Source organism: Scyliorhinus canicula, chromosome 10 (genome assembly GCF_902713615.1).
Source record: "Scyliorhinus canicula chromosome 10, sScyCan1.1, whole genome shotgun sequence".
NCBI classification, from domain to species: domain Eukaryota; kingdom Metazoa; phylum Chordata; class Chondrichthyes; order Carcharhiniformes; family Scyliorhinidae; genus Scyliorhinus; species Scyliorhinus canicula.
The window spans coordinates 150,814,392-150,827,643 of record NC_052155.1 but is presented as its reverse complement, the minus strand read 5'-3'; the positions used below and the strand labels follow the sequence as shown (position 1 = coordinate 150,827,643).

The window sequence follows — 13,252 nt, the reverse complement described above, 5'->3', positions numbered from 1 at the left end:
CGTGAAGCAGTCCGTGACATCAGCACGCTTGCTGCGTGTAAACGCAGGACTCCGCGAAAAGCACGCAAAATGGCCACCATCGTTCAGATCCAGAGCCTGAAAAGATTTAATCATTTGGACCCGTTCTGCCTTGTAAGGGGCTTGCCGTGCCATTTCAGCAGCCTGGATGCAGGAGTAGCACGTGGAGGCATGTTCATGAAGTACACAGGTCTCAATGTCTGTGGAGAAAGTGAGCTGCTTTACTTTTAGCAGCTGCTGGCGCAGTGGCTCAGATTGAACACCAAAAACAATCTGGTCACGGAGCATGGAGTCAGAGGTGGACCCGTAGTTGCAGGACTGCGCAAGGACGCGGAGGTGGGTAATCAAGGACTGGAAAGGCTCGTCCTTACCCTGAATTCGCTGTTGAACCATGTATCTCTCGAAGCTCTCGTTGACCTCGACCGTGCAGTGGCTGTCGAACTTCAGAATTATGGTCTTGAACTTCGATTTGTCCTCCCCCTCATCGAAGGTGAGCGAGTTGTAAATGTGCAGAGCGTGGTCACCGACTGTGAAGAGGAAGACAGCAATCTTCCGTGCGTCCGAGGCAGCTCCCAGGTCCCTGGCTTCGAGGTACAGCTGGAAGTGCTGTTTGAAAAGTTTCCAGTTCGAGCCCAGATTCCCTGCAATACGGAGAGGCGGCGACGGGCGGAGTCCATTCTGTAGGATGGCGCGAGACTGGTGGAAGGCCGATCACTGAAAGGTAGGTCTCAGAAGTGCGAGCATCCCTCAACTCCTGGTATCATGAAGTGTTGGCTAGTGTAGACTTGAGAGATGAACAGACACTTCCAACACTGTTGAAGGTTCAACTCAATTTTATTAACTACTTCTAACTAACTAACACACGATGACTGTGGGTCTAAATGATGCTAACTTAAACTAGAGACCTAAGCCTTGTCCGAAACAGTTGACTCTCTCAGCACGTGTTGCAAGTCTGTGCTGGGCTGGATGAGTTTCTGTTACACTCGGAAGCAGCACCCATAATGAGCGGGAACCGTGGTGCCCTCTGCCTTTATAGTGTGTGTATTCAAACTGGTGATTGGCTGCGATGTTTGTGCATGTTGATTAGTCCCTGTGTGTGTCCATCAGTATGTGTCTGCACCATGATATACTGGTGTATATTATGACAAAGACAAAGCCAGCAACTACAGACCAGTCATTTTGATTTCCTGGTAGTCAAATTTCCAGAAATAATATTTTGGGACAAAATCACTCGTCATATCGATAAGCGCAAGATAATTAAGGAACGCATGCATGGGTTTGTGAGCAAGGTTAGAGCTCCTGGAACAAAAGGGGCAGTAGTAACATGGATATAAAATTGGCTGAGGGACAGGAAACAGTAGTGGTGAATTGGCATTTTTCAGGCGAGAGGAAGGTTTGGAGTGGAGTTGCCCAGGAGTCAGTGTTTTTTTTCTTGATGTATATTAATGACCTAGAAATGGGAGCAGAGGGAACAATTTCAAAATTTGCAAATTATACCAAACTTGTGAACTGTGAGGAAGATAGTGCAGAAAAGTGGTTCCCAACGTGCTGCAGCACATCGCCCAAGTGTGCTGCGAATAAGGTTCAAAGCTACTAATTCATGTCTGCTTTTGTAAACTAAAACTAACCTTGGTCTTCAGCTGAGCTCGGCGTCTCGCAAGTCCCGAAGAACCTCGAGCCTCCCGCGCATGCGCAGTTTGGATTCTTTACGTTGGTCAGCTGACCTCGGAGCTGAAGATGAAGGCCCCATGCGCCTGCGCAAAAAGAGAAAACTCAAAAAGGGCGCAAAAAACCCAGGAAAAGGTGAAAAACAGGAGAGAAGACAGGGAGAAGCAAAAAATATGAAGTTCTGAGTTAGGGAAGATGACAGAGGCAAGAAACAAGAACCATTAAATGTTAAGGAAAGGAAAAAAAAGGCTCCAATTAGAGAAAAGGCTGCCAGGAGGAAACCTTAGTGAAGTGGATCGGGAAAAGCCCCAGTAGTTGAAGAGACCCCAAAAGAAGCCCGAAGATCTGAGAAGGCAGCTGAAGGTTGGTAACACTGTGCTAGTGGGTGGGGGGTGCGAGGATATACTTTTGGAGCAGTAGTGTTCTGCTCGGCATGGCCAAAGAGCTGAAATCGTGCTTGTAAGTGGATGCTTGAGAACATTTATTGTTTAATGTGGTGTGTTTGAGCACAGTTTGCCATGGATAAGTTCTTGAAGAGAAGTGATGAATCTGGCTCTGATTCAGATGTGGCTGAAAGAAACGAATCTCAGGAGAAAAAAGGGAGATTGGTACTTAAATGTACAGTGACAGCTACTTGGCCTATGTATATTCATGAACTGTTGTTGCCTTTTGTACCTAATTTTCAGGACAAAGCTTTCAAACAATGGTACCAAGTAAGTTCAACTGCCATTTCAACACAAAATACCATTCACATTCCAGCAAAGATATACAGAACTTCAAGCCCCTAAGATAGAGATGAGGAGGAATTTCTTCACTCAGAGGGCAGTGAATCTGTGCAATTCTTTGCTGAAGAGGGCTGCAGAAGCTGGGCTGTTAACTATGTTCAAGGCCAAGATGACACATTTTTATTCAGTAAGGGAATCAAGAATTATGGGGAGAAGGCAAGAAAATATAGTTGAGGATTATCATATCAGATCAGTCATGATCTCATTGAATGACAGACGATTTGATGGGCTGAATGGTCTACTTCTGCTCCTTTATCTAATGCATTCATGAAGAGAATCATGTTTAACTAACTTGCTGGAATTTTTTGAAGAATTAACAGAAGGTTGATATGGGTAATGCCGTTGCCTATATGAATTTTCAAATGGCATTTGATAGTGTCACACAGCAGGCCTGTGGGCACAATTCTAGCTCGAAGAATAAAAAGGAAAGTATGCATTTGGATAAGAAATTAGCTGAGTGAAAGGAAAGTGATAAATTGTTGTTTTCACTAGAAGAAAGTTTGTAATGAAGTCATTTGTTCCTGGTGTTGGCACCCTTGCATTTCCTGATATATACTAATAACCTAAACTGTGGTATTCAGCACATGATTTCAAAATTTGCAGATGACAAGAAGATTGGAAATGATGTCAACTGTGATGAGGATAGTCTAGAACTTCAAAAGGGCATGGACTTGTTAGTGGATTGGGGAGACAAATGGCAAATGAAATTCGATGCAGAAAAATGAGGCAATTCATTTTGGCAAGGTGAATATGGAGAGACAGTACAAAATAGAGAGAGAAACTCTTCAGATGGTGCAAGAACAAAGGGACCTTGGTGTATATTTGCAGAAGTCATTGAAGATGGCAGGGCATGTTGGGTGAGCAGTTAATGAAGCCTACAGTATCTCAGGCTTTATTAAAAGGGGCATCGAGTACAAGACTAAGGAGACCTTGCATAAGGTGCTGGTTAGGCCACATCTGGAGGAGAAAATCCAGTTCTGGGTAAAGAATGTGAAGGCATTTGAGAGAGTACAGAAGTAATTCAAAAGAATGATTCAGGGATAAAAAGCAGTTTTATGTGGGAGAAAACATTTTTACAAAGTGGTTGGTCGGAGTCTGGAACAAACTTCCTGAGAGGATGATGCAGGCAGCTGTGATCAAGGTATTCAAAAGGGAACTGGATTGCTTTCTGAAAAGAATGTATGTGCAAGGTTACAGGGATAGGCAGGGGCAGGGGAGTGAGATTATGTAAAATAATCCTTCAGCAATCCAGTACAGACTCAATGGGCTGAATAGCCTCATTGTGCAGTGTAAAGATTCTGTTATTGTGAATTTACACCCCTAGATCAGATCAACGCCAACCTTCTAAGTTCAAGGAAACAGGAGCCCAACATTCCCTAAATATTTACGGTTATGTTTATCAACCCAACGTTAGGTTAATAAAATTGATGAATGTATGGAAAAGCGAGGTATTCCCGATGAATGAGCTGGCACAGCGGGCTAATTTAGGGGAGATGCCATTTACAATAGCGAGGGATAGGTTTAGGTATTTGGGGATTCAGGTAGCAAGGGAATGGACAGGGCTCCATAAGTGGAACTTAACAAAGCTGGTGGAGGAGGCTAGGGAGGATCTTAAGAGGTGGGATACACTGCACTGAATGCTGGCAGGGAGGGTCCAAGTGGTAGAAAATGAAAACTCTGCTGAGGTTCTTGTTATTCTTTCAAGCTCTCCCAATCTTTATACCAAAGGCCTTTTTTCGGAAAAAAGTGGACACGATCATTTCTGACTTTGTATGGGCAGGGAAGGTGCCGAGGATGGGCAGGACTGTGCTACAGAGGCAGAGGCAGCAGGGGGGGTTGGCGTTGTCAAACTTGCTTCATTATTATTGGGCGACAAATGTGGACAAGGTGGTGGGAAGATGGGGTAGAGTGGGTTAGGATGGAGAAGGAATCTTGTAAGCGGTCTAGTTTGAGGGCTATGGTGACGGCAGTATTGCCAATGGCTCCAAGTAGGTATTCAAGGAGCCCGGTGGCGCAGTCCACAGTGAAGATATGGAATCAGTTAAGGAGACATTTTAGGGTGGAAGGGATGTCAGTGCTAACGCCGCTGTGCGGGAATCAGGAGTTTGAGCCGGGAGGGGAGGGGGGGTGGATAGTGTACACAGGAGGTGGAGGGAAGTGGGGCTGGTCAAGGTGAGGGATCTGTATTTGGAGGAAGGGTTCACCAGTCTGGAGGAGCTAAGGGAGAGGGTAGAGCTGCCGAGGGGGAGAGTTCAGGTATCTGCAGGTTATGGACTTTGCGCAAAAGGTCTGGAGGGGATTCCCTAGGTTGCCGGGATGCTCCCTGCTGGAGTGACTGCTGCTCCCGGATGTGGAAGGGGAGGGAAGAATTGGGGATATATTCAAGTGGCTGGGGGAGCAGGGAGGCGAGCAGGTGGTGAAGATCAAGGAGAAATGGGAAGCGGAGTTGGGAGGGGAGATCAATTGGAGAGCATGGAGTGAGGCACTGTGTAGGGTAAACAGGACCGCCTCATGTGCAAGGATGAGCTTGATAGAGTTCAAGGTGGTGCACAGGATGCACATGACTCAGATGAGAATGAGTGGGTTCTTTCAGGGGGTAGCAGATGAGTGTGAGAGGTGTGGGTGGGGGCCAGCGAATCACGCACACATGTTTTGGGGTTGCAATAAATTGGGAAGATTCTGGTCGGGAGTGTTCGATGTCTTAGCCAGGAGACTGGAGGAGGTGGATCCAGACCTTTGATGGCAATATTTGGGGTCTCAGAGAAGTCGGAGCTCCTGGAGAGGAGGAAGGCCGATATCTCGGCCATCACCTCTCTGATTGCACGCCGACGAATTTTGCTGGAGTGGTGGTCGGCATCGCCACCGGGGATAGCCGCTTGGGTGGGTGACCTGTACGACTTCCTGCGGTTAGAGAAGATAAAGTATGAGTTATGGGGCGCTTCAGGGGGGGTTTGAGGAAAGGTGGGGGATGTTTGTGATCGAGTTGGAGGGGCTGTTCAAAGTTAATAAAATTGATATAGTGACACTGTCAGGAGGGGAATGTGTAACTGGCCAACACGCTACGTGGATTGTGTAATTTGATCAAATCATTCCTGGATAGGCTGCAGAATGGTGTGTCTTTGCTGCGCATTATCTGAACTCGCAATCATTACGAATGTGCCTTGTCTGAAAACATGTGAAACTTGCTGAAGCACAATGCTAGCACTTCGAGCACAGGCAAGGCAAAGCATCAACACCCCAGAGCTCAAATAATGCACAACATTAACATTCACTAATATTAATTTTAGAAGTGGCAACATGCAGTGCTTACAATAGAGCAACCAAACTGCTCTAATGTCTAACAAAGCACAGCATTAAAACTCCAGAGTTCAATAATGTACAACACTAATATTTACCAAGCACTAATACTGGCAATATGCAGGACTTATAGGACAGCAGCCAAATTGCTCTGATACTAATTACAAATGACCAACAAAAACATACACCTCAGATGGCGATAAGAAACAAAGCCGTCCTGTTCCAATTTCTCTCCTAGTGAGGTTGTGCTGGAATGTGTTAAATTTGGTACATCGGTCACTTGTCAGATTGGGCACGCTCCTGTACTCTCAGTATTAAAAGTAATATTTGTAGTAAGGCAGACATAGCATCAGGTGAAAGGTTATAGACCTGAAACATTAGCTGTTTCATAGAATCCCTAAAGTGCCATTCGGCCCATAAAGTCTGCACTGACCCTTCAAAAGACCACCCCTACCTCGGCCAATACCCCGTCCTATTCCTGCAACCCCACCCTACAGGGTAATTTAGCATGGCCAATCCACCTAACCTGCACATCTTTGAACTGTGGGAGAAACCCCCTTTTGAACTCTTTCTGTACATGGGTAGTGTGTACAGAAAGAAATAATGGAAGCTTGTAAGGAAGGTATTACAATAATCATGGATGATTTTAATCATTATATAGGCTGAATAAATCAGATTCGCAAATGTAGCCCGGAAGAGTGTATTCAGGATGATTTCTGAGAGTTATAAATTCGAGAGCCAACCAGGGAGCAGGTTATTCTAAACCTGGCAATGTGCTAATTTTTTAGAAACAGCCTCCCAGCAAGTGATTGTGACTGATTAGAATTTCACATTCAGTTTGAGGGCGAGAAATGTAGGTCTAAGACTAAAATTAAATAAAGGCAATTACAAAGATACGAAGACAGATGGGTGAATTCTCCGCCTCCCCAGCTGCGGGTTTCTTGGCGGCGCGCCATCGCTGGCGGCAGGATTCTCCATTCTAGTGCCTGGCTAATGGGATTTCCCACTGTAACCTCCACGCCATCAGGAAACCTGCGGACAGGAGTGACCTGCCGGCAGAACGGAGAATCCTGCTGGCGTAGAATTTACCCGAGTTACCTAAAGTAAATTGGGAAAATAGGTTAAAAGTTAGAACAGTAGACATTTAAGAAGATCATAACTTTCTACAAAGATATATTTCATTGGGCAAGTAATACTGTAGGAGAAGGGTGTACTATCCATGGTTAACTAAAGAAGTTAAGTATAGTATCAAATTGAAAGAGATAGAGTACAATACGGCAAAGATTAGTTAAAAGTCAGAAAGTTGCACAAGTTTTAAAAACCAACAAAGAATGGAGAAAATAAAGCATTTTAATGAGCTAGAAATATAAAAACAAATAAACGTTGCTACAAGGATATTGAAAGAAAAGAGTAACTAAGTGTTGGTCATTAGAAATTGAGACTTTAATTAATAAATAGAAAGAAGGGAATGGCCAAAGTGTTGAACAGTTATTTTGTATGTGTCTTCACTGCAGTAGACACAAAAAAAATCCCAAGAGTACTTGAAAATCAAGAGGTAAAAGGGAGGGAGGAAGTTAAAACAACCACAATCCCTGGGAAAAGATACTGGGAAAGATATAGGAATTGAAGTTAGACAACTCCTCTGGACCCGATGACCTGCAAACTAGAATCTTATAATAAATGGCTGAAACGATGATAGGTGCATTGGTTGTGATCTTCCAAAATTTGTTAGATTCTTGAAAAGTTCCCATTGATTGGAAAATTGCAAATATAACAAGACTTTTCGAAAAAGGAGGGCAACAGAATGCAAAGTAGATAAGGGGAATCTACAGCTATGGCATAGATCAGGGGTGGGCAAACTACGGCCCGCGGGCCGCATGCGGCCCGCCAAAGGTCTTTATGCGGCCCACCAAGTCATTAAAAAAAAAAATTAAAATTTTTTTTTTTTTTTAATTTTTAATTATTTTTTTAAGGTTAATGGGGGGGGGCTGTTGGGTTACTTACTGGTATAGGGTGGATACGTTGACTTGAGTAGGGTGATAATTGCTCGGCACAACATCGAGGGCCGAAGGGCCTGTTCTGTGCTGTACTGTTCTATGTTCTATATGAGGCACCCAGAATCATAACCGGGTGAAGTAATTATTTTACTTAATATACTATGCGGCCCTTTAAAATTGTGAATTTCTGAATGTGGCCCTTGCACGGAAAAGTTTGCCCACCCCTGGCATAGATGGATTCCCAAAAAGGTATTTGTTAAGGTGTTGCATCAAAGGTTACTACACAAACTAAGAGCTCTCATTATGTAGGAGGAATATGGTGTATTGGTGTTAATTGCAAATGTAGGGAGGTGTAGCTGTAGCTGCACAGGGTCTTGGTGAGACGTAATCTGGAGTAATGTGTGTTCTCTTGGTGTCCTTATTTAAAAAAAGGATAAAACTGAATTAAAAGATGCTCAGAGAAGACAATGATTGATTCCTGGATTGAAGGGGTTATTGGATGTGCCTGTGTCACTGGCAAGACGAGCATTTCTTGCCCATCCCTAATTGTCGTTGAAGGTAGTGGTGGGCTGCCTTCTTGAACCACTGAAGTTCATTTGGTGGGCAAACCCTTTGTGCTGTTAGGAAGCGGGTTCCAGGTTTTTGACCCAGTGACAGCAAAGGAATGGCAATGTAGTTTTTAGTCAGGAACGGGTATTTGCAAAAGAAAATTGAACTTGGATAAATGTGAATTATCCAAATCTCTTAATACTTTTAGAAATTGGGCCTCCTCAGTTATAATTACCCTCACATCGTTCGCCGACTTACCACTTCAGCATTTTATCTAACCTGCCCACTGGATTCTCCCAGTTAATATCACACAACCTTCCATTCTTACTACAATGTGTTTCCAAACACCATTATCCCATTGGGGTACATCTAGTTCCCCAGATATGCATCTTTCCTATCCTCCACCAAATGTAGTACTTTTCTAAATTCCACCCATCAGCTCACCATCTTCCTCAATACAAAACCAAAACATGGCAGATGCTGAGAAATCGGAAATAAAAGCAAAAATGCTGAATGATGCAAGGTCACTCAACCTGAAATATTGGGAGGAATTTACCAACCACTTCGCCACGTGTTTTTCGGCAGGGGAGGCGACCCACAGTGGGATTGCCTGGTCCCGCCATTGTCAATGGGATTCCCCACTGACAGCACCCCTCGTCACCAGGAAACCCATGTGCCAGCGTGGGACCGGAATTTCCCGCCGGCTTGAACAGCCGGTAAATCCCGCCCATTAGCTCTGTTTTTCTCCACAGATGTTACCAGACTAGGTATATTTTTCCAGCATTTTTTGTTTTCATTCCACCATCTCCCTCCCCAACTAAAATAATTTAGTGTCATTGGTGGCACAGTGGTTAGCCTCACAGTGCCAGGCTATGAAAAGTCCATGTTAAGAAGATTAGAGGAGAAATCTTGGACATATTTTTTACAAATTGAGTGAAAATAGGCAATGCAGATGTGCATACAATCAACCTCCAGAGCTACAAAATTCCTGAAAGAGCAAATTTATCGATGGTCAAAAGGTTAATGTGCAGTTTGATAAAATAAATAATTGAATGTAAACTTTAGGGTCTGGAGAAAGGGATTCACAATCACGATAGAAATAAAGATTATTATCCAGCAGCATTCTTGGTATGAACGACCTATAATTTGTAGTGCTGTAAATAAGGAGTTAGAATTGTCAGAATATCCCGATACAATCTCAATGTACATGGAGTTTATCAAAGACAGATTTTTGTTCTGATCAAAGTCACAATTATTCCCCATTACTGGAGTTCCATACAAAATACAGTTTGAGTCAGCCAGTGTCAAAGTTCTACTGATCACACTTTGCAAGCAATGAAAAACATAGTCACAGACTCAACATGCTCAATTTGTAATCATTACTCATAATCTTTAGATAACTTAAGCTGTTGGGAGAAAACTTTCAGTCTATATATAATTAGAGAGTTATGCTGTGATTTTCTTTCAAGGTAAGAGCTTTAAAAATAAACCCTTCATACTTAAGGCTCTCTTGTGAGCTGGAAGAGGACCGATCCGAATGAGGGAGTGATGCAGCGCTAGTGGAACTCTTCAGATGTGCTTGAAAACCTTTTTGATAGGAAGGCTCCAGGGAGTTGTACAATGCATCAGCTTCTGCAGGAAAGTGGTTTCGAAGACTCCAATAAGTTCTATGCAAAAAAATTAAGCATCACAAGTTTTAGTATTTTAAAGGAATATTAGATACTCATCTGTGCGCATGTTATGAGTTAGCCTCTACCGTACGAATTCCTCAAATATAAAACAAGCTATGTAGCAACAGAAAAGTAATAAAATAAATAGATCCAAATCCCATATTATTCATTGCTCCAGACAATAATTCCTAATGTTGAGTAAATAAGTAAATATTTACAATTTCTAGTTTAATCACAATTAAAAACTGGAATGAAAAATCATGCAAAAAAACTAATACATCCTCTTCCTCCATTTCTCCTGTTCTCAAGATGCTAACTCTCTTTTAAGTATGGCTACACAGGCACTAGCAACTCTGTGGTCCTTCAGTAAAGTTGCTATTTTGATGCACAAGTCAAGGCGATTGTCAATAATTTGTTTGTTTATGGTGAGAAAGCTTGGCAGAGCCACAAAACAAACATTAGTATCTTTAAGCAGGGCACCCAGGATAATGAAATCCTGGCTGAATATTCTTCTCTCAAACTCAGGAATGTGGCTAATTTTAGTACCCCAACTACTGCCTGAATTAAATGAACTACCTCAGTATTGATTAGTAAAGTTCAAGTCGCCTGTTTTGTGGGATTTAGAACTGTTTGTGCAAGTTTTTTTTGCCAGTAAGAGAACTAAACAGCATTATCTAAATTAGTAAGGGGTTAATAGTTTTGTTGTAGCTTCTGACATAACATTTACTGTTTTCAATTGGCAGAATTTCAGTTAATTAGTTTTATAGAGTCTTATTATTATGCATCTTTGTATTTAAATCCCTTGCTGATGTCATCATAAAGTGCTGTTATTTCGATGTTTAGCTAGCTCAGGGGTGGGCAAACTTTTCTGTGCAAGGGCCACATTCAGAAATTCACAATTTTAAAGGGCCGCATAGTATATTGAGTAAAATAATTAATATTTAAAATAGCCAAAATAAAAGGTTTTTAAAGGAAAAAAAAGCAATTAATTTTTATTAATTAATATTTTAAAGTAGAAACTTTACATGAAACACATTTATTTGAAAAACAAAGTAACTCATTTTTAAAGAAAAAAAAGCAATTAATTTTTAGTAATTAATATTTTAAAGTAGAAACTTCACATGAAACACATGTTGTGCCGAGCAATGATCACCCTACTCAAGTCAACGTATCCACCCTATACCAGTAACCCAACAGCACCCCCTATTAACCTTAATTTAAAAAAAATGTATATATTTTTTTTTTATGACTTGATCTTGGTGGGCCGCATAAAGACCTTTGGCGGGCCGCATGCGGCCCGCGGGCCGTAGTTTGCCCACCCCTGAGCTAGCTGCTCCCATTTTTGAGTCCAGAATATCATAAACTTGTTATTTTTATACATTCATGAAGATTAACTTTATTTATTATTTCATTAATAATGCGCTTTAACTACATTTTATGTTTTAGTTATTTTTTTTGGTTAAAAGAATTTTAAAAATTAGAATTTCAGCGCATTCAACACAAACTTTTAAGTTTACCGACGGAACACAAGTCAGCAGCACCATGGCTATGTTAGGGTCAATCTGTGAGTTTGTGGAACAGAATGAGAACTGGACTGGATATGTGGAAAGGTTGAAACACTGTTTCTTGGTTAATGGGTTCGCAGAAGAGCGAAGCGCTCAATTATCCTCAGTGTGCGGCACGAAGACTTAAACAAGCTAGTGAGAAATGTAGCTACACTATGGAAACTGGGAGGCATTTCATTTACGGATTTAGCTGCATTCGTTCAGAATCACCACAATCCTAAGCTTTCAGTAACTGTACAACGTTCAAATTCTAAAGTAATTTTCGGACGACGGGAGAGTCCGTAGCTACCTTTGTTTGCAGGGAGAAGCCACAATTACTTTTAAGAAGGCCCTAGGTATTTCTCAGGGAATGGAAATGGCTGCCCAAATGCGAAAGATATTTAGAAGGCCAATGGCGGCATGCAAGCAGGTGCACTGCATCAAGTAGAAAAATAAGCTGCAAGTAAAAAGGTAAAGAGAGTGGAGTATTTTGTGTGTGGAGGATCGCACTATGTGAATCATTCTAAGTTTATAGACACTGTTTTTCACTAGTGCAACAAGAAGGGGCGTTTAGCGAAGAAGTGCCAGGGTGTGAAGTGAAAGCTGAAGACTGAGTAGGGAACTTCAAATGCAAGGAAGCCTTATTCGACGGCACATCACTTGGAAAGCTGAGGCCAGGCAGGGGAGCACTATTACGACATGTTCAATGAGGTGGAGTAGCAGGTGGAGAGGCAAGCTGCAAGAGGTAAACAGACAGTTTGCAAAGAGACCGATAGGTTAAGTCAGCAAAAAGTTAGCAAATGGAGTATAATGTTGGAAAATGTAAAGTTGTTCATTTTGGAGGGAGAACAAAAGAGAGATGATTACTTAAATGGAGAAAAATTGCAGAAAGCTGCAACACAAAAGGATCTGGGGGTACGCGTGTACAAAACACAGAAAGCTAACACACAGGTGCAGGAGGTAATCAAGAAGGCTAATGGAATGTTGGTCCTTCAAAGGGATTGGAGTACAAGAGTAGGGAAGTCTTGCTCAAACTGTACAAGGTACTGGTGAGACCACATCTAGAGAATTATGAGCAGTTTGCACCCCCTTATTTATGGAAATATATTATTTAATAGGAGGCAGTTCAGAGAAGCTGCACTAGGATGATCCCCAGTATGGAGGGGTTGTCTTATGAGCAACAGTTAAACATGTTGGAACTTTACTCATTGAAATTTAGAAGAATGAGAGGTAAAACATATAGGATTCTTAAGAGGCCTGAGAGGGAAATGCTGAGGGGATGTTTCCTCTCATGGGAGAGTTTCAGACCAGAGGGATACTCATTTAAGACTGATATGAGGAGCATTTTGTTCCTTCAGAGGATTGCGAGTCTTTGGAACTTGCCAGAGAAAGCTGCGGAGGCAGAGTCCTGTGTATATTTGAGGCCTAGATAGATTTTAGATCAGTAAGGGAATCAAAGGTTACTGGGAAAGGGCAAGAAAGCAAGAAAGTGGATATGAGGAATCAGCCATGATCCTATTGACTCGGACAGCCTACTTCTGTTCCTATTTCTTATGGTCTGTTGAGTAAGGGGCATGCAGAGCCTATTTATGCCACAGTGGAGGTCGATGGACAGAAAATCAAGAAGGAAGTGGACAGAGGAGCTTCTGTATCGGCAATCAGTGAGAATATCTTCTAGCAGGAACCAACCCTTATTTACATTTATCACGTGTACCAAGGTAAAG

General features: G+C 42.3%; 1 protein-coding gene across 36 annotated transcripts in view; it reads right to left on the bottom strand.

Moving 5' to 3' along the window:
- The window catches only part of clasp2 (cytoplasmic linker associated protein 2), a 582,371-nt gene that overhangs the window by 282,257 nt on the left and 286,862 nt on the right, over positions 1 to 13,252 (bottom strand). For all 36 annotated transcript variants that reach the window (XM_038809903.1, XM_038809905.1, XM_038809907.1 and 33 more), the window contains one exon: positions 9,814 to 9,981. In XM_038809903.1, the coding sequence (XP_038665831.1) occupies positions 9,814 to 9,981 (168 nt within the window). The remainder of the gene's footprint in view (positions 1 to 9,813; positions 9,982 to 13,252) is intronic.